The sequence below is a fragment of the Primulina eburnea genome, chromosome 2 (assembly GCF_022965805.1).
Source record: "Primulina eburnea isolate SZY01 chromosome 2, ASM2296580v1, whole genome shotgun sequence".
NCBI classification, from domain to species: Eukaryota; Viridiplantae; Streptophyta; class Magnoliopsida; order Lamiales; family Gesneriaceae; genus Primulina; species Primulina eburnea.
Window position 1 is genome coordinate 39,293,273 of NC_133102.1, and position 22,973 is coordinate 39,316,245.

A 22,973-nucleotide genomic window follows, 5' to 3' on the forward strand; every position below is an offset into this window, starting at 1 on the left:
GTTCCACAGGTTACTGAAGGACTCGGTAATATGAGTTTCGATGATGTAAGTGGGCCTTGGGACCAATATATAAATGTCTCGTCGGAACAGAATAATGCTCCATGTTGGCCGAATCCAATATTAGATACGAGTGCTCGTTGTCCGGATCAGGCCAATAATGATGATATTTGGAGGACTGATTCCGAACCCGATATGTCATACAGCGAGTCTGAAGAAGAAGAAGTAAATGTTGATGATGAAGTGAATACTTTTACAAATCTTGATAAGGGGACATCATCTCGACAACTACCACGTGACACATTACAGAGGCAGACCGTACCATTTATGTCAAACATTTCTGAAATGCCATCATTTTTCGATAAATTTTTTGGGGAAGAGCTTCCTGATTCTGTCGTTGTTCTTTGTGGAGTGCAATCAAGCTATTACAATCCGGATAGAGGTGAATTATGCGTTAATATGTCATTTAAAGATAAGAATGATCTTATTGCATTTGTCAAAGATTATTCAGCCATAGTTGTCAGGCGTGAGTACCGTGTCGTGGATAGCTCACGCAGTTTGTGGAAGTTACGTTGTAAAAATAATTCTTCTACGGCTATTTGTCGATGGGGACTTTGCGCTTCTTTGAAGGCCAAGACTGGTTATTGGAAAATAACAAAATATGACGGGCCTCACACATGTATATCTACCTCTGTTGGTATAGACCATAAGAATTTGAACAGTGATATGGTGGCACATACGCTATTGGGAGTTGTTCGTTGTGATCCTTCGTACGAGATTAAGTATATCATCGAAAATGTGAAAAATAAATATAGATATCAAATCTCGTACACGTTATTCGATTGTACGGATGTGGTTGAAAACCAACGACAGTAAGTACATGTGATATGGTGCGGACAATTATTCGATTGTACTATTAGAAGTAGTCTTCGTCAGTTTGCATCGATCACCGGTGTCGCACCCCTTTAAAAACATATCTCAGCCTATTATTCCAAAACTCAATTGAATTCTTATGATAATCTCTCCAATCGGTGTTTCGATGTCCTATTCTCGTGATATTATGCATATCGTCATTGTCGACGACAGACCCTGAAATTGATTGTCGTCTTCCAAATTGTCGCATTACCCGATTAGGACGATGCATCTCCACGATGTCAAAGCATATAAGGGGACAAACACATCGTCATATTCTGTTGTCGTATGAATCAATCATCGTCTTCACATCTATGTCATTTTTCTGGTATACGCTCCAATTAAACTGAAAAAAAAATAAATAAATACCGTTCAATATTCATTTAATCAATCAAAACAAAATAGTCTTCATTAAATCACTATAACGTATTAACACTTTATAATACCTCATTATTATTCATACGATCTAGAGAATCTCTTATAATTCTTACAGAATGTGTTGGCGAATATGTGTAACTAAATCCATATTTCCACTTACAATTATAAAAAAATAAATTACATATCAAGAAAATATACAAGATATATATGATATTACCACCATAATTTTTAAATATTACCGTGCATCATATGAAGAAACTGGAATGAGACCATCCGGATCAACGGGAGGTACAACTAATCATTAACGCAACACAACGAGTAAATTTCACAATATCTACTCTGAAGTTTCATCATTAACAATGTTAGATATACAATGATCGTGTAGTGCAGTCATAGACAGATGACCACCTTTCAAATATTTAGATGCTGGCAAAAATCTCAATATATCCAAACATATATGTTGTCATTCCTCAACTTTATGTGATACATCTACTCCAGTTACTGCTTCACCACCAATTGTTAGACCCCAAATTATTGAAACATCTTGTAATGTAACTGTTGCTTCACCACATGTAAAATGAAACGGGTGTGTCTCGCGTCGCCAACATTCAACAAGCCCAATAATCAAATGATTATCAAGAACTTGTGACCCACATTCTAAATGTGAGACCCCGTGATTTGATTAACGTTAATTATGTCGATTATGGAAATAGATCTGAAAATATTACATTAAAGTGTTGATGGGAATTGCGTAAATTAATAGAAAAATACTCAATTAAATTTGATGGCACTTGTGTAAATAAAGTGAAAAATACTTGATTTAATTTTTAAGGGCAATAGTGTAATTAATACAAACATGGGAATATCATGATATGTTACCACATGTACGTGACTTTTGTTGATTGGAGAATGAATCCAACTTGTTCCTCACCACACCACACCACACATAGAAGTGGTTGTTCACCTGCATGAGCAATATACGTGTAAAAGCCAACAAAGAAGAGACAAGGCGGTGAGATAATCTCAATTACAGGAGAGAAACGAAAGCAAAGAAGACCGAGCGAAAGCAGGGAGAAGCCGACCAAGGAATTTCTTTAAATCAAAATTTGAAGTACTAGTTGAGAAATCACAGTTGTTGAGTTACTACAAATTGTCTGAGAAGGGTGAGTTATCTTCGTTTATTTTAGGATTGGAGAAGTTTATATATATATATATATATATATATATATATATATATATATATATATATATATATATATATATATATATATATATATATACACACACACGCCCATGTCAATTAATGAAGAGATTAGCTAAATAGTTTTAATTAACAGTTTCTTGTATTTTCTACTATCACATGTTGAATTGCGAGAAGGAGAACTAAATATTAAAAAAATGATAATTAGTGATAATTGCTTCAATTTAGTTTAACAAATTGAAGAATCATAGGAAATAAATCGGTAGGCATATTTGGATTATCGAATGAGAAACTGAAATAAAAATAAATATATGGACTTGTGTAGATTTCATTCAACATTGAAGATATCAAGTTTGGATAATCAGAAATAAAGTATGTTGCGACCGGGTAACATACGACATTATCTGTATTATATGATATATGTTGGATTGATTTGACTGATTGGATTGAGAATATGTGTCTATATGCCTTATTTGTTGAGTTTATGTGGCATACATGACATTGAGATTTGAATATCGATATATAAAATAAATGTTTTGTTAACACACATCGTTTGATGCATATATCGATACATGACATGCACGTTGAGCTATGATCCTTGGATACCCCTTAAAACATAGACATTTGTGGCCCCGACGATTGATTTGAGATTTGGGATTCGATGGCGCTTCGTCGACGCTATCATACGAGTATCCCTTATTGAGGCAGGTGTGCCAGCTCGAGCAATGATTTGAAAGCGATTTGATTGATTCTGAGATATGCTCAGTGGATGGGCATTTGGCCTGATACCTCCACGACATACATGCATTGCATATCATATATCAATGTTTAGATAACTTTGGTATATATGATGGTTGTTCCATACGGAGCTTTGCTCACCCCCAAGGGGGCTGTTGTTGTCTTTGTGTGTGGACAATGGCAGGTACTCCAAGATATCAGGAGACCGGAGAGGGTACTTCTGGAGGGAGTCATGGTTGATTTGAGGTTTCGTGGTCTTTCCCAGTATATATGTATATGTATCTATATACCGGGGTATATCCCGAGGATATGAGTTGTTTGTATGTGGTTGGATTTGATTACGTTTGGGCATGTTTATGATGTGAGATGAAATACTATATTTTTAGTATTCAAATTATAGAAGAGATATTTTGGGCTCATTGTAAAGAAAATTTAAACTCGTTTTTCGTTGTAATTAATTAACCCTAATCAGATTGCATTGTAATAACGATTAGGAGTTAAAGGGTCCCTCAGTAAAACTCCATAAAAACCCATATGATTTAAATATGCTAGTACACGCCTGTGTAAGTAATTATCAGTATATAACTTCTAAATCAAACTGTCTGACCTCTTCACTTTGATAATATCATCAACGGTTAACGAAGACACTCTTGATGACATATGTGTCGCTTGTAAATAGAGGACACTGAGATCTTCTGAATTTCGATTATCTGTCATTCTGAATTATGCTGTAGATCTTCTCAACTTCGTCTAAAAAAATTTTCTGCGAGGAATTGAGAAACTGAGAAATGGGAGAATGAGAGGGCAAAGATAAGTGGAAGAAAGAAGAGGAGGAGGAAGAAAGAAGAAGGAATCGGGCATAGATAAGGATTGGACGAATGGAAGAGTGCCACGTGGGAGGTGGAGCAGCGTCCGCGTTTGGTAAGCGCGAATTGCAGTAGAGTTGCAATTTTTTTTTCTTAAATTATTAAAGAAATCTTGGGATCTAAGAGTTTGAATAGGTGAGGGAGCGGATCTAGGGGAGGCCAGCCAAATATCAACGGAATTCGAGTGTTTTAAGATAATATATATACATATAATATAAAATCTTGTCCTTTTATCTCAACTTGTTCAATCAGTTTTTTTTATTTAAAATACTCACCACTTGCTTTCTCTTCTAAAATGGCGCCTTTTTTTATAATGCACATGGGCTGTTCCCGGTTGGACTGATGCAACACGGTTATCCCATTACTCATTACTCATAGAACTTCTCCAGCCCAGGCACTGGAGTTTTTGCCTTCCCCAGGATTAGAACCCAAGACCTCCTGGATTTAAATATATATTGGCATCAATCCTAACCCATCTCGATCTGGGTTAACACATTTAATCCTGCTCCATGCCCATATCTGCTTATAATAATAAAAAACAATTAACATTTACCAAAATATTGTGTTAAATAATCACATCACATTAATGATACCTGTAGGATATATAAAGGTCCATTCATTGTAGTCTTCTCTATACGTGACGCGTTACACAACTCACGGTATAGAAATGCTAAAACTGCACTACCCCAACTATAAGACTTCACGTTATCAACATATCGTAGCAGTTGCAAAAATATTAGTCTACGTGACCCTCCTTGATAGTCAGGGAATATTATTCCTCCAATAATCATTAATGCAACACAACGAGTAAATTTCACAACATCTACTTTTGAAGTTTCATCATTAACAAGGTTAGATATACAATGATCGTGTAGTCCAGTCATAGACAGATGATCACCTTTCAAATATTTAGATGCTGGCAAAAATTCCAACATATACAAACATATGTGTTGCCATTCTTCAACTGTATGTAATACATCTACTCCAGTTACTGCATCACCATCAATTGTTAGACCTCAAATGATTGAAACATCTTGTAATGTCACTGTTGTTTCACCACATGTAAAATGAAGCGTGTGTGTCTCGCTTCGCCAACGTTCAACAAGCGCAGTAATCAAATGATTATCAATAACTTGTGACCCACATTCTAAAAGTTCATAAAAACCAATATGATTTAAATATGTTAGTACACGCCTGTTAAGTAATTATCAGTATATAACTTTCAAATCAAATTGTCTGACCTCTTCACTTTGACAATATCATCAACGGTTACGAAGACACTCTTGATGACATATGTGTCGCTTGTAAATAGAGGACACTGGGATCTACTGGATTTCGATTATCTGTCATTCTGAATTATGCTGTAGATCTTCTCAACTTCGTCTAAAAAAAATTTTCTGCGAGGAATTGAGAAACTGAGAAATTGGAGAATGAGAGGGCAAAGATAAGAGGAAGAAAGAAGAGGAGGAGGAAGAAAGAAGAAAGAATCGGGTTTAGATAAGGATTGGACGAATGGAAAAGTTCCACGTGGGAGGTGGAGTAGCGTCCGTGCTTGGTAAGCACGGATTACATCTACTCCAGTTACTGCATCACCATCAATTGTTAGACCTCAAATGATTGAAACATCTTGTAATGACACTGTTGTTTCACCACATGTAAAATGAAGCGTGTGTGTCTCGCTTCGCCAACGTTCAACAAGCGCAGTAATCAAATGATTATCAATAACTTGTGACCCACATTTTAAAAGTTCATAAAAACCAATATGATTTAAATATGTTAGTACACGCCTGTTAAGTAATTATCAGTATATAACTTTCAAATCAAATTGTCTGACCTCTTCACTTTGACAATATCATCAACGGTTACGAAGACACCCTTGATGACATATGTGTCGCTTGTAAATAGAGGACACTGAGATCTACTGGATTTCGATTATCTGTCATTCTGAATTATGCTGTAGATCTTCTCAACTTCGTCTAAAAAAAATTTTCTGCGAGGAATTGAGAAACTGAGAAATTGGAGAATGAGAGGGCAAAGATAAGAGGAAGAAAGAAGAGGAGGAGGAAGAAAGAAGAAAGAATCGGGTTTAGATAAGGATTGGACGAATGGAAAAGTTCCACGTGGGAGGTGGAGTAGCGTCCGCGCTTGGTAAGCACGGATTGCAGTAGAATTGCAATTTTTTTTCTTAAATAATTTTTGAAAAAAAATTTAAAACTAAATTACTTTTAAAAAATCCCCAAACTGCAATCATATAGACAAAAATACACACACAGATTTTTTTTAACTAGTAGCAAAATATGTGCATTATACATAGGTAACGAACTTGATTGCATTATGAATATTGGTAGTAAATTTGTAAATCAACGTAACACATAGTTTTTCACAAATTATTCAATAAAAAATGTTATTTCACAGTTTATCTATCATTCCAAACAACCATGATTTAATTTCTTCAATATTTTTGTTGTTTGGTTTTTGAATCATTCAATATCTTTTTCGTCTTTTTCTCCTGCTTTTTTGTTCGATTAAATTCAACAATCACATCACCATATCTGGTTTATGTATTTATTTTGCATTATCGGATTTGATGATTAATTTCAGATTTTTTTTTAACTAGTAGCAAAATATGTGCATTATACATAGGTAACGAACTTGATTGCATTATGAATATTGGTAGTAAATTTGTAAATCAACGTAATACATAGTTTTTCACAAATTATTCAATAAAAAATGTTATTTCACAGTTTATCTATCATTCCAAACAACCATGATTTAATTTCTTCAATATTTTTGTTGTTTGATTTTTGAATCATTCAATATCTTTTTCGTCTTTTTCTCCTACTTTTTTGTTCGATTAAATTCAACAATCACATCATCATATCTGGTTTATGTATTTATTTTGCATTATCGGATTTGATGATTAATTTCTTTAATAATGTCTTGTTTTTGTCTAATGGACTTCATATTTTGTTTATATGAGTCGTTTACACTTTGAATCTTACTTCATTTTATTTTATATTGTTTTTTTTTTGAAGTTTCACTTAGTTTATCCACATCTTCCAACACCATTTACAACACATTATGATTCTTAGTAACTAATTTGTTTGATTCGAAATGAAACATGTCATGTTTCTTGTTTGGTTTTCTAAGTTTCTGTTTATGTTTAGACATATATTTTTCCTGTAAATTAACTAAACTTGTAATATCCAATATTGGTGAACGGTACGGTTTAAGATTACTTGTGTTTATTGACTACTTGGTTAAGTTAAAGTATAGTTTTGATGTTAAGAATTTACGATCTATGGTTTATAGTATTGTTGATTATAGATGTGTGTAGTTATATTGTAGCATCGTTGCGATTAAATTCATGATAAATTGTATGTTTAGCCAATTGTTATGAGGCCAATTAGAGTGATTAGATAAGACATAGAGGCGCAACTTTCATGCTGAGAGTGTTGCCAAAATATGAGGAGAAGTGACGTTGCGATTCGATTTTAGTTGCAAAGTTTATTGTTGGCTTCAGAGGACACCGCACCCGCGCCAGAAAAGATACCACACCCGTGGTGATTGGACAGTAGGGCCATCGCACCCGTGGTAGGAAACCCAGCGCACCCACGGTCGTTTCTTTCGGATTTTTGGATATGGTACAGTATGCGTAGCGCACCCGCGGTCCAAGGGCTAGCGCACCTGCGATCGATGAACAGTAAAGTCGTGTTTTGAAGTTTTAAGTGATTAAATACAAGAGTTTGTCCTCATTTCCCTCATTTTCTCCATTTTTCTCGGTTCTTCAGCTCAAAGGAGAGCTAAGGTTCTCATTTCTTTATCTTGTGCCTTTGATTCAAGATTCTTGTTGGGTTATTGAAGTGAGAGCAAGATCATTTTGGATTTAAGGAGCTAAGGTAAGCTTGTGGTTTTAGTTATTTTTGGATTGTGGTGTTGGGAAAATTATGGAATTTATGATTGTGTTGGTTTTATGGGTTTTATGGTATGGTTATTTGATTATTAAGTTGTTGATGGTTCAATACATGATTTATTGTTGTAGGATTTGTACCAAGAGATTATAATCAAGCTTTCCATTAGTTGTAAGTGGAATTCATTCCTTGTGCTCACATGAAGTATATGTATTGTATTTCAATGGTTTTAAAATGTTATTCTCTTCCATTTGATTCATGTTATGTATGAATACACTTTGTTGTATATTAGAGGCTTTTATATGTCTCGTTTTTATACAAGGGAATGCAAGAGAAAAGAGTACTCAAAGTGTTTGTTTTAATGTCCAAGAGAGAGTTCAAATGATTTATTGGATTGATAAATAGATAGTCAGAGATTGCATGCAATTAGTTGATCAACGACCATAGGCTTATATATCGACAGAGTAATCGATTTATATCGATGGGATATAGGTACAGAGACAGAGATACTATTTAGATATCAATCCACAAGAGAAATGTGAAATATCATCGTTATGATTATGTTATACTATGTTATTCCATGTTTCAAAAGTTAGATGATATTTAATGATTTCAAAGTCATGTTTTACAGAGTATGATGTATGTAGATTGCTATGTAAGAGTTCCACTTGCTGAGTTATATACACATTCCAGTTATTTCATGTGATGCGGATAAGAGTGACGAGCCGGGACGTTGATTGAAGCCGAAGTTATATGTACAAGAGATGGAAGGAAGAAAATATTTTGTTAGCATTTTTACATGATCGAAATGATATTTTATATTTTGATACCACACTTTATAGATCATGTATATATTTTTGATTATATATTGAAATGTATTTATGTCAATGAAATTTTAAATATTTCTTTCCTTGAAGAAAATTTTAAATTCTGCTATTATTTTATGAAATCAATCGAGGGCATTACAAAACTCATACTTGAATATGTTTTCATCTCTATCCTTTTGACACATACAAACAATTTACAATAATAAAAAAAATTCATTCTAATATTATATTAACACAATTCTCATTTATTTCATGTCTCAACTTATTTATATTCCACCAAAAAAAACCTGTTATTTTCATATTTTATTCTTTTACGAGACACATGAGAAACACTACAACTTAAAAGTTAGTCTGTATTGCATTATATTTTAGGTTATGCATTACTCTAAATCAAACAATAATAATTTAAATTTTTGCTTCAAATGTGTTTGATAATTATGTATCAAAATATTAAAAATTTGAATGAATAAATAATAAATCATCATAAACAAAATAGAAGAATCAGTTATTTAAAATCAGATGATAGAAGTCCAACTTGTTACGTTTATTTACAAATAATAAAAGATGAGAAAGATGAACACATATCTATATATCAAATCTAAAATATAAATTAATTTTTTTCTTATATATTTTTTATTTTAAAAAAATTAAAATCCATTTCGACGTCATAGTCCAATTATTTGTATGTATAAACTTTGATTTACAATCATGTTTGCAAACAAAATGAGAGGGAAAAAGAAGAAATGAAGAGAATTAAAAATCAATAAATGACTATATTTTTATTACATTACATTTTCTCAATATTTTCGTCGAATCAATGATATTAAAAAAATCTATTAATTAGTAACTCAATATTTTACTCAATCATGTAATTGCTTAATAATAATAATAAAGAATAATAATTATGTATACATTTCTATTTGAATGAAAAGAAAAAAATATGATTTGAAATCTAAAAAGAGTTAATCTATAAAAAACCATAAGTGTCATATATAGTTTCTTTAAATAATATCAACATAACAAAATGAAAACTGAAAATAAATTAAACAATTTTACATATACAATCTCGGGGAAACAATTTTAACATATGTTATATAAAGTTTAATTGTTCGGAATAACTGAAGAAACAATACAGTATCGCGTTGATGAACCAATATTGGTTGACAAAAAAAACTGATTCAAATTACCTTAATCATAATATAAAATTATTATAAAATGAAAAAAACATGATCAAATATATCTACGTTATAAGAATAATAAAAAGAAGAACATGCATTGTAGTTGCATAAAAAACCAAAACAATTTTTATCAATAAAATATAAAATATCCAAATGAAATTAAAATATGATTTTAAACAATTTTACTGCTAATTAAATGTGTTAATTAAAATTGTTGTGAAATGAAATAATATAAATCATTATAATTAGATAATTATGAAAAATTGAAATTTTTTGTGATAAATAATTTACTTTGAATATGTTTTAATTTGATATTTCAATTGACTCGAATCTAAAGGATAATATTAGAAATCGAATTTCTGAATTTTTTTAGAAAGATACAAACTAAAATAACAAGAAGACGTATATATAGATAAATTTATTATTGATGAGAAATATAACAAAATCTAATGCATATGAATTCAAATTCTTGATTAAATTTTTGTACGAAAAAATTAAATTTAGTTTTATTACTATAAAAATCAATGTATCCAACAAATAAAAAATAGATAATAAAAATTGAAGAACACATATTAATTACAAATAGATCAATCAAAGTAATACACACTATATTAACACTTAGAGTGGGTCTCATGTGAGACCGTCTCACAGATCATAATCTGTGAGACGGGTCAACCATACCCATATTCACAATAAAAATTAATACTCTTAGCATAAAAAGTAATAATTTTTCATGGGTGATCCAAATAAGAGACCCGTCTCACAAATACGACCCATGAGACCGTCTCACACAAGTTTTTGCCTAACACTTATATGATTTCATCCATTTTGATTGTTTCGTGAAATCAAAGTACATTAACATATTTGGATCAGAAAAACTCAACATCTTCACATAAGAATTAAAATAATTATCATTGTCTACAAAATTTTATTTAAGTTAAAGTTGAAAATTGATCAAACTATACATGATTTAAATGTGATAGTTTTTTTTTAAATATGACCGAATTCGGAAAACTTCTAGGTCTCCAAAGCAACAGATATAATAAAGAGATTGAACCTCGAGATTCGATATGTAATTATGAAATTAAATCGTCCAACAAAAAATGAAGAAAGAAGAAAATTCAAATTTTAATATCCAACAAATAGAAAAATTATTAAAGTATATAATAATAAAAGCAATATGTGCAAGTGGATTGACTCATCATATTTCTATTGAAATAGGATCCATACAAGAAAAACATTTTTCATTTGTTGATTATTAAATTATTCGTTAATATTCCATCAATCTCTCTTTAACTTGTCTTTCAATAAATTTTTAATTTTTTTATTACGTTTTCTTCAATAATTTAGGTACACGTCTAACTTACAAAACAAAATAATCAAAAAGAAAAAGAAGAAAATTATGTACATAGTATTCAAAGCATGTTTAAGCGTGTATATATAACACATTAATCCAATAATTCATATAGTGATAGATAAATTTACATAGTATTCTAATCATGTATACGCATGTATATATAACACATTAATTCAATAATTCATAGAGTGATAAATAAATTTATTGTATTTCTAAAAAAATCCAATTTCAATTCTCTAAATCCATGAATCTACCTCTTGGAATTTGTAATTAAAAATAAAAGATGATAAATAATAGTAGATGGAGAATATATAAACAAACACTCAACATTAATTGTATATCATAAATGATTATCAAAAGACAAATATAAAATACTTATGATAGTTAACACACATGACACAAGGACAATTTGGTAAATAAATATAGAAAACTCACATGTAGTTTTATTTCATGTAATTAATTATTAAAATTAGTAAGTATTAGTGTTTGAATAATTATTTAAAACTATTGATATAATATAATGAATATATTTAAAGTTTAAATATTATTATAAAAAAAGTATTATATCAAAAATATTTATGTTATTTGAGATAACATTCAAATGATTATCACAATATTTTTTTCATTAAATTGACTTATTATCTTTGTTAAGTTAAATTGCTATTAATAAAAAGTGTTGGAATATTTCATGTTTGCAATATTGATTTTGATGATTAACAAAACTTGTTATTTTGTTTCTAATGATTTAACCAAGTGCCCAGAAACTGGAACTGATCAGGATTCAAACTGATCAGTTATTGAGCCAAAATTGAAGCTATCGAGACGTAAACTGAAAGCGCCAACTGATTGTCCAAACTGAATCAGTTCAACTAATATATCAAATACCAATTCAACTGATTGTCCAGCAGATAAGTGGTTCAGCAAAAGACCTTCAGAAGTCCGACCAGCTGATGAAGCGCTCAACTGATAAAGAGCTCAATTGACCAGTTCAACTGAAGCAGAAAAATCAGTTCAGCTAACGAGCCAACTGAATTTCACAAAATCAGTTCAAGATCAGTTACACTGACCAGTTCAAAACATCATATAGGAGCCAACCAGTTTGCAGAACACGACAAGCTTATCTAAGTGGAATCCAGCTGTGCACAACGGTATAAAAGTAATTGTACGATCAAAGTACAATAGTGAATGTTGCAGCATAGCTTAAAGCTAAGAACAAATTCAAACTGCAATGAACATATTTGATGAGTCTTGGTGTACCATCACATTGCCTCTATAAAGACAAAATCAAGACCATCAACAAACAAGCGTGGAAAAATATACTAGTGTATGAAGATCAAAAGAAGAAGGGCACGCATAAGGCACATCAGCTTATAAGAAGCAACATCTCATATTTGAGGGAACACTTCAAAGTGTTATCAGCTTAGTTTAGAAGCATTTTTCCCTTGGTGTGTGAGAATATTTTCGTGTTGTTATCATATCAATTCTCGCACACACGCACACACAATCACTCACATACATACAGATATTAGAGCTTATTGATAAGTTGAGTGAGCTTTGCACAAAGACAATAAACTTGTGTATGTAGTATTTAACACATAAACGTTAAACAAGTGTTGGCTGGAAAGTGATGTCTTCAGTCTAGACTAGGAGTTCAATTAGGTAGTGGTGTAAGTCCTAAGCTGAGTTGGTTTTGTACAAAATGTTGTATAAATCAAAGTCTTCTACTGAAAACTACCCGAGGTGGTAGCAGGGATGATGTAGGAGCAATTAAAGTCTCCAAACATCCATAAACATATATTGTGTACTTACTTATTTAACTATTGTTTTCAAACTGATTTGACCAGTTCAAACTGTTATCAGTTCAGTTCACACTATAACTGAACGGATATATGCAAGGACTGATCTCCTTTACATCAGTTTACACAAGTTAAAAGCTTTAAACTGATTTCTTAATGAATGATTACTTCGATTATATTTTCCGCTTGGTTTATAACCACCAAACTCAATTTAATTCATCGGTGTTTACATTCTTAGAACACGAGCTATTGCAGCTCAGCTTCAATTTGAATAAAGAAAATAAAAAAATATATAATTCATAATTTACATTTAAATTGATATAAATTTGAATTAAATTTAAATTTGAACTAATAAAAGAATTGATATAATCAATGTAAGCAATAACTGAAGTTTATGTTTTCAAATATCTTCAATTCACTTTTAAAATATTTTTGAAAGAAAATTTAGATATATTTCTATAAAAAAAAATATCAATAAATTAAAATCGCATAAAATTAAATGTTTTCAATCATTTATATCAGCATACTTATTTCGAAATTTATATATTTTTTATTTAGAATTGTCATTTTGACGAGAACTTTTTATTTTAGACAAAAACTCGGCTTTTATACATATATACATAGAGAATAGATGTATATGCATCTTATTGAGAGGGAGAGGATTCTTATTATGTAATCAAATCTTTTTTCATAATCGAAAATGATGAGAAGCTTTCATTTAATAGAAGTAGTGGAGTACCAGTCATTTCTTGTATACAAAAACATGAACATTGAAATATAGGGAGATTCAAACTTTGAATTTAAGAACAAACATTGAAAAAAGGAAATATAACTTAAGAGTATCGATCACAAAAATACCTTGTTTTTCAATCCATACAGCAAAAAACAACTACATATATCATATTTCTGACAAAGCGAAAAACTCGTCTTGTTATGGAAACTCCATGTTTTATGCTTGAAAATCGTCGAATTATCGGAACCGATATCGAAATCGAACATGCAAATGCCTTAGACATTGCTCCTGTGCGATCCGAAAGCTTTAATGGCAGCTGCCCTTATGATGTACTTGTGATAGAATGCAGCAATGGCAGCTCCAATGAAAGGTCCAACCCAAAAGAGCCACTGTATGTGCGAAAGAAAGGGTAATAAATATCATATATATAAATAAATTTCATTACTATATACGTTTATTTCATATATCAAAATTATATAATTGTCAATTTGTGGGCATATTTTATGACAATTCATGATGAGGAAATTAAGTAGATGCAGGCATACTTGATCATCCCAGACTGCGTTGTTGTTGTAGATCACGGCAGCCCCGAAACTCCGAGCCGGGTTGATGCCGGTGCCCGTGATGGGGCTGGTGGCTAGCACCACCACGAACACTGCGAATCCAATGGGTAGTGGAGCCAAGACCTGCAGTTCAAATCAAGAGGAAAAAAATTTGAGGATCCAATTGGCATGAATCGGGTTGAAAAAATTGTGATCCGGTCTACTATTGGGTCGGGTTGAAGGAAAAATGGCCCATCATTTCAGAATTGGTCTAATACATTTCTATTTTGTTAAAATGACAATGGAATCCTTGCTCGTTATCCTTTTATGTGCATGAATAACTCTCGCACTAACGCAATAGCTTGCAAATCACATTAATTTGGTAAATCACACAATACAAACATTATGAGACATACTAGCCCGAGAAAATGTTATCACAAGAAATCAAACTTCTGATAATTGGTTAAACGTTCGTATATTTCACCAATTCAAACACTTTTTTATAAGCTGACACATGAGGTATAGAAAAATGAGATAAAAACGATAATATTGATAGGTCCAGTGGATCCACGGTACGTATTCAGCCCCAAACGACACTATTAAACTAATTATATCGTTAATTGTAAAAATTCGCATTTTCAAAAATAAAAAACAAAAAAAAAATATAAAGATTTGCTGGTAGGTCTTAATCACACTACAGAAATCAACGATATCCAAAGTCTCCATAGTTTGTTTCTCAATATTTTTATTTATTTATTTATTAAAGACACTTCAAATTGGAATCTAAAAAAAAAAAAAAAATAGAATGGTACTCACAGGGACATGGGAGTCTCTAGCATTTCTTTTAGGATCAGTGGCGGAGAAAACAGTGTACTCCAAAACAAAGGTGCCGATGATTTCAGCTCCCAAACCCACGCCTTTACTGTATCCGGCGGCCAACTGGTTCGCTCCGCCACCGTATTTGTTGAACTGAGATGATTGCAATGCCTTAACCAAGCCCACGCCACAGATTGCACCCAAACACTGCGCCGCCATATACAGCAACGTTCTTATTAGCGACACCTTGCGAGCCAAGAACAGCCCGAACGTCACCGCCGGGTTCAGGTGCCCTCCTGCGTCTCAATTTGATGCCCATGATATAATCTAATCTTGATTAATGTCAATATTTATATATATATAATCTTTTTTTAAAAAAAATATACAAAAACTACTTCAATTCGAACCAAAAAAATATTATGTAAATTAAAATACATGCACATCATGTGCATAAAATTACTAGTCGTCCAATATCACCTTGTTAAATATCTGTATTATTTGTATAAGGGGAGAAAGTCCATGACCTATGGAACTAGTCAAGTATTAAAATACATTTCAGTTTCGATCACATCGAAATCGAAAACCAAAATAGCAGAAAATTAAGCATACAAGACGAATGTTAAACGAAGAAACAAGTTCATAGAACAGATGAGGAAAAATTTCTTAATTCCAAAAGGTGCCGAAATTTCTTACCTGAGATCCCGGCGGTGCAGTAAACAAGCACGAAGATCATTCCCCCAAACACCCAAGCAATCCCGAGGCTGCCGACGCCGTCACACCCATTGCCGCCTTTGTCGGGGTCTATCTGGCTCTTGTACCCTATGACCGTCATGACGGAGACGTAGAGGAACAGAACAGTGGCTAAAAACTCAGCAATCAACGCTCTGTAAAACGACCATCTCGCTAGCTCGTCGAAACCCACCAGCGGAGCCGGCGGCGGATCGTGGTAATCCTTCACCGCGAAAGCTTCACTACCGTCCTTCGCCATCCAAATAGTATGTATATATGCGTTATACGTGAGAGAGCAGTTGTAGGATGTGCTACTTTTATAGAGAAAGTTTGGTACCAAATGGTATTAAAGGCTCAAGGCAAGCTAGCTGGACTTCTGTCGATTTTCATACGTAAGAATGCATGCATTATTAATTATTATTAATTAGTTCCATTTTTCTAATTGTTTTACGTTATATTTTATATCTGGCCAGCAAAATATATATTTATATATATAATTTAAAATTTAAAAAAAAACGTATAATTTAAAGAGTATGTCTCTTGTGAGATGATCTTACGAATCTTTGTCTGTGAGACGATGCAATCATACCGATATTTACAATAAAAAGTAATAATTTTTCATTGATGACCCAAATAAGATATCTGTTTTATAAAATACGACCCGTGAGACCGTCTTACACAAGTTTTTGTCTAATTTAAAAAGACGTAAGTTTTGCTGGCAAGATATAAAATATAACGTAATTTTGTGTGTGTGCGCTCATATATACACGTGGTGTATATTATACGTACATGAACTAGGTTTTTTGTCGTCGCTATTTAATGTATTCGACATTTATATCACTTTTATGTTATAATGTTTGTACTTGATACGTGTCCAAGACACCAAATACAGAGGTCCGAGATGAATACAAAAAGAGTGGGTCTCATGTAAGACCGTCTCACGGATCATAATCTGTGAGACGGGTCAACCCTACCCATATTCACAATAAAAAGTAATACTCTTAGCATAAAAAGTAATACTTTTGCATGGATGACCCAAATAAGAGATCTGTCTCACAAATACGACCCGTGAGACCGTCTCACACAAGTTTTTGTCATACAAAAAACAGCGTACTAAAATGTAATTCAAATTTGTTCAAATCATTTTGATTAAGTCATTAGTAATTTCTTTTGCGACTTATGTTAATCTCTGATCATATCGGAAGAAGAAAAGGAATATATATTTTGATGGTTGTGGTATAAAAGAATAAAACAGTTAAATAATGGTTCGATTAATTAATTTGAATATCGATCGATGATAAATTATTTAATTGATCATAAGTAATTTAAATGTATTAAAATAATAATGCCAAGGATTTGTAAATTTTGTTATATACATGCAGTATGTCTCAACCGACAATATAATTTGTGCGTACAAATTAATTTGACTGTGAAAATATTATAGTTGATAAAAAAAATATTTTATTTGAGATTTGAATTTTTTTACCAAGTCTCAAATATAAATTGAGGGAAAAATGAAAAATCTGAATGTGAATTGTGGTAAATGAAGCATCTAATTAATTAATTATGAAGTGAGCTAAAGTTCAGTTTTATGGGTGGTCATGAATTGTAGGGGTGTCAAAATCAGACACGATTCACGAACCCAACATGGTTCAATCCGAAAAAAATCAGGTTTGAGTTTGAAGTTTTCAGGCTCGGGTCAGATCGAGTTGGACCTGATAGCTAACACTAAAAAATGATCGAGTTGGGTTGGGTTCGGGTAAGAGTTAACCCGAGTTGACAAGAATTTTTTTAATTTTTTTAAAAATATAGTTAATAAATATTGCCTTCATTTTTATATATTATATGTCTAATATTTATTATATATTTATATCATAAATTTTCTTAATTTAATAATTATTTTGAACATTTTTTATTTTTACAACAATTGTTTATTTGATTTAGTAAATATATTTTATTTTTCTACAATTAGACTTTAAAATTTAAATATATAATGTGGAGATTTTGTTATTATGCGTTTAAATTAAAATATTATTATTACTTTTTTTGAATTTTATTTAATTTTATTTTAAAAAAATTAAAATTCAAAATCGGGCTAATCGGATTGATTTGAATTCGGTTCGGGTAAGAGTTCAGGTTGGATTGAAACTTTTTTAAATAATACTGTTACTCAACCCAACCCAACCATCCCGAACTGACAACGACGTCAATTGCAATTGCTCAATGTATGGTTGTGCGTTAAGATGACACAGTCATGCTGCTCTAAAAGTCCAAGTAAATAATTCTTAGGTGACGTACAAATATTAATTCATTAATTAATATGGTAGATTTAACAGGTAAAGGAACATTTGTACCATTTGCGGATCATTAAATGTAAGTTTTACTCAATATGTATCGAATGAAATTTCAAAAAATTCATATTTTATTAAACAATCAATGCGCTTTTGCAACCATTCGAATAATGTGTTAGAATCAGGCAATCTAGAAAACTTTATACATATTTGATTGAGTTATCGTCTTCGAAAATAATATCTCATAACTCGATATTTGATCATAAATCATACGCATAACCAAAAATGAAACTTATAGATCTTGAGTAAAACTACATATTAATACTAACTTGTAAATCACGTTAGTCAGATTGGACGGAAAATTTTTCCACTACTTTTATAAAGGCTATTGCTGCTTGACTACTGTAGATTTTCAAAAACTGGAAACTACTATCTCCATAGTCATAAATGCATTTATGTCTGAATAATGCAGTTTTAATTATCTCGAAGAATGCATGTGACCAAGTTGACGTTATATTCCAATTCTCGATATAATTTTCAAACTCTTTATTTTATTTTATTTTAAATTTTTTTTATCAATATTATTTTCAAAATCTCTCCGACGGTGAACCAGATTAAAATCTAAAATACATAAGGCCCAGAATTTTTGCTTCAGTGGACCTATTTTAAATTCTTAAAATTTATTACATCGATGATGAGTTGATAATAAGATGATTGTAGGATCGAGCGTTTGTCGTTTTATCAAAAGTTATTGCTGGTGGTTATGGTGCAGCTCACATCTTTTTAAACCGCACAGCAGCTCAAGCATCACGGTTCGATCGTTCTAGTACCAAACAGGAACAATTATTACACCCAACAATGACAATAAAAAAAAAGTTTACGACGATTAAAACCATCCTTGAAATGGTCGCTAATCTTTATTAATCCTCATCCACTTGGGGGTCTTTTCCTCGTAGCCATCGACCTATAGCATTAAAAAAACCAATGATTTGTAGGATAAATCGAATTATCACGTCGACCGAAAAAATTCAGTTCGAATTTCTTGGATATATACTAATAGCTGTCTAAATTTGTTTTGTTTTTCTTATAGTTTGAAATATAAATGGATAAATCGTCATCGCTTGCGGTACTACCTAATTTATATTTATTTTTCTAAGATTGAGAATTTGACTTAACTCAACCTCAAATTCTAGATCAAATAGAGGATTGTCTAAGTGCATATATACAACAAGCAAGTACTTAGTTCAGTTGATGTGAGACATCGTCTAACACACTCTTTCATGTCCAAGAATGAACAATTGAAGCGTGAAGTTTACAAAACATTATTGAATGGTCCATAGAGTAATCCAACACATAACAGTTGGGTTAGGAGATGATAGACTTCACGCTCCAATTTTTCATTTTTGAGCTTGAAGAAGTATGTTAGATGTGTTATGTCGGTTTGATTAAGTCTGAAAGGAATATTTTATTCCTTTATTATTTTGCTAAATTCATATTATCAATTTAAGATTGCCTTTCTAGATTATCAAATCCTGCTTGATTTAATTCTAAATGATAATATTTTGGTTTACTTATTTCTAGGTTATGATATCTTACTTGATTTATTTTTAGATGATAAGAACTTGATTAATCTATATCTAGATATTATATGATTTGTTTTTTATATGATTTTATCTCTAAGATATTTTATCCATGTTTAAAAGAGTGTTATCCCTAATGAAAATATTATTTCTATATTTTCTAGGACTATTTATGAAATGAATTTTAGGTCAAGCTATGGTTATATATATGAAGAACTCGCGGCCGCAGAAAAGGTGCTGAAGTTTTGTGTGAGTGTGGATCACTTTGTTGTGGAGAGGATTAGCTGGGGTTCTGAGAGTGCTTTGTAGACAGAGAGAGAGAGAGAGAGAGAGAGAGAGAGAGAGAAGAGAGGCTTTAGAGAGAGAAAAGGCTTTTGGTTGAGTGAAGCTTTTCAAGTGTGTTGGACATAGTTCTTTTCACATAAAAGAAATCACAAGAGTCCAACATATATTTGTTCTACAGTTTTTGTGTGATTGGGTGATCACTTTACAGCGTATGAGAGCTGGTGGATTTTTCTGAACACACATAGAGTTCAGATATTGAAGATTTTCGTGTCGAAGATTTTGTGTGATTGATCCACATATACTGTGTTGCTGATTGGTGTTGACAACACTCAAAAACAACGCTGACGCAGAGTGTTGATCGAAGAGTGGTTGTGTTTGTTTTAAGCAATACGTTTTTTATTTTATGCATCTAGTTTTTATGTGGTTTATTTTGATGCATTTTTAATTCCTTGGAATATCAAAGAATTTGATTTTGTTTTCTCACTAGTATTGTTTTGGTTTAAACGACTTACATAATTTTTCTAGTGAATTTTTTTGCCATGAGGCATCTTACAAGTATTCGTACTTGTGCATAATTTAAATTTGATATTAATTTATTAAAGTTATATTTGTGTGTTAATACTTAATTTCTGCTGCATTTTGTGTGCTCATGTTGACAACACAAGAGCACAACACTAAATTCTAATACACACATTATAATATTTTAATTGATTTTTTGTACGTTTATGAGCAACATCCCTTACAAGTGGTATCAGAGCCAATGCTTGATACACTAAGTGATTGATTCTGGTTTATTGTTGTTTTTGTTTGCAGGAAATTTTACATAATCTCAATGGACGTACTGTCTACAAACACTGCTGTTTTGAAGGAAAAATGATGGCTGCAAGTCAACCCGCGTGGTGTTGCCTCTGGTGTTGCAACACCGGGCCGCAACACCACTTCAAAATCCTTCTGTCTCAATGCTAAATCTCAAACTGACTCAGGTAATCATGAAATGACAGTAGAGCTGGCCTTGGATACATGAAAAACGTATATGAACATGGTGAATCTTCCAACTCCGGATCAAAATCAATTGTGTTTATAAAGGGAAGTTAAGACAATTTTGTCCCTTTAATCGTTAATCCTCATTGGAAGAGTCTATCAGCCTCAAAGCTAGTCTAGGAACAAAGGCCGAAACAAATCAGAGTCTCGTCGTCTCCTTTGAAAGTTGATCCTTCAGTGAAGATGTCACAAACCAAGAAATCATGGTCAACTTCTGAACCAAAGCAAAGAAAGCGCCACTTTATTTGCCACTACTGTCATAAGCCAGGTCACATCAAACCTTTCTGTTTTAAGCTGAGAAATGACTGTCATGCAAATCGGGTGTTGCCCACTATGTTGTCCAACACCAGGCACGACACAATAGCCAAGAAACCTCATGTGAAAAAAGTTTGGGTACCAAAAGCTATTATTCATTGCAATGTCATTTATACTTCATTAAAAACTAACATTGCATGTGCATGGTACTTTGACAGTGGGTGCTCACACCACATGACAGGATCTAAAGAACACCTCACAGATTATGTTGACGTAAAAATTGGGCGTGTAACTTATGGTGGTGGTGTCAAATGAAGAATTGTAGGCAAAGGAACCCTGAATGTTGATGGGCTAATGTTCTATACGTTGAAGGACTTAACTCAAACTTAATAAGCATAAGTCAATTTTGTGATAATGATTTACATGTTGAGTTCAATAAATATATTTGTGAAGTTTTTAATGATGCCAATGTTTGTGTAATGTCAGGTACTCGTTCAGCTGACAATTGTTATCAATTGGGAGAAGGTGTTGGTTGTCGAAGTACCAAGGTGAGTGATTTAGACGTATGGCATAAAAAACTAGGACATGTGAGCTTTAAGACTTTGAAAAATCTGAGTAAGTTTGATGCTATGAGAGGTATGCCAAATTTGAGTACAACTAATGATTATGTTTGTGGACCGTGTCAGAAAGGTAAACAAACCCGTGTTGCGCACTCGGTGGTTGAACACTTTGGGACAACACGGTGCCTTGAACTCTTGCATATTGATTTAATGGGTCCGATGGAAGTTGAGAGCTTGTGTGGGAAGAAATATTCGTTTGTTTGTGTTGATGATTTTTTCGCATTTTACTTGGGTAAGTTTTCTTAGAGAAAAATCTGATACACTTGATGCTTTTAAGAAGTTGCATGCTAGGATAAAAAATATGTATGATATGAGGGTGGTTAAAATAAGAACCGATCATGGTGAGGAGTTTGAAAATTCTCATTTTGTTTCTTTGTGTCATAAGAAAGGTATCAGTCATGAATATTCATCTCCGAAGAATCCTCAAAAAAAAATCGGCAAAGCTGAAAGGAAAAATCGAACCCTCCTAGAAATGGCTCGGGTCATGCTTAGTTCCAAGAATGTGTCAAAATGTTTTTGGGCCGAAGCTTTAAATACGGCAGGTCACATTTCCAACCGCGTTTATTTTAGGAGTGGTTCTACAATGACTTCATATGAGATTATCAAGGGAAGAAGACCAAACCTTAAATATTTTCATATTTTTGGATGTGTATGTTATGTGCTGAATGATAGAGATCATCTAGCTAAGTTTGATTCAAAAAGTGTTAAATGTCTTTTTCTTGGATACTCTACTAATGGTCGTGCTTATCGTGTATTTAATCTGAAAACTAGGACTACAATTGATGATCTTGCAGATCTGACAGTTAAAACACCGGAGGTTGATGTAGAAGAATTGCTGGATATAAGTGAGGCACTGACCAGAAACAGTGTTGAGTCTGGTGTTGAGACCAGTGGAGCAACACCGAGCACAACACCGTCTC

The 22,973-nt window shown here is 32.3% G+C and overlaps 1 protein-coding gene and 1 long non-coding RNA gene across 2 annotated transcripts; one reads left to right on the forward strand and one right to left on the reverse strand.

The window, feature by feature from the left end:
- The first annotated feature begins 1,952 nt into the window (after positions 1-1,952).
- On the forward strand, positions 1,953-3,616 carry LOC140824690 (uncharacterized). The gene is made up of 3 exons (XR_012116445.1): positions 1,953-2,450; positions 2,814-2,860; positions 3,411-3,616. It is a non-coding gene; the product is annotated as an uncharacterized lncRNA (long non-coding RNA).
- Positions 3,617-13,829: 10,213 nt separating this feature from the next.
- On the reverse strand, positions 13,830-16,281 carry LOC140823137 (aquaporin PIP2-2-like). Its single transcript, XM_073184314.1, has 4 exons — positions 15,946-16,281; positions 15,253-15,548; positions 14,440-14,580; positions 13,830-14,283 (listed from the first exon to the last, which is right to left on the reverse strand). The coding sequence occupies exons 1-4, from the start codon at positions 16,238-16,240 to the stop codon at positions 14,170-14,172; spliced, it is 846 nt and encodes a 281-aa protein (XP_073040415.1). The 5' UTR covers positions 16,241-16,281; the 3' UTR covers positions 13,830-14,169.
- Positions 16,282-22,973: the final 6,692 nt, after the last annotated feature.

Bases quoted from the DNA above. Each gene is read 5' to 3' on its own strand.
- LOC140823137 (XM_073184314.1), bottom strand. From the start codon at position 16,240: ATGGCGAAGGACGGTAGTGAAGCTTTCGCGGTGAAGGATTACCACGAT. The intron at 15,549-15,945 runs GTAAGAAATTTC...ATTGAGACGCAG, and splicing joins CTGCACCGCCGGGATCTCAG to GAGGGCACCTGAACCCGGCG. The intron at 14,581-15,252 runs GTGAGTACCATT...TTTGAACTGCAG, and splicing joins CTAGAGACTCCCATGTCCCT to GTCTTGGCTCCACTACCCAT.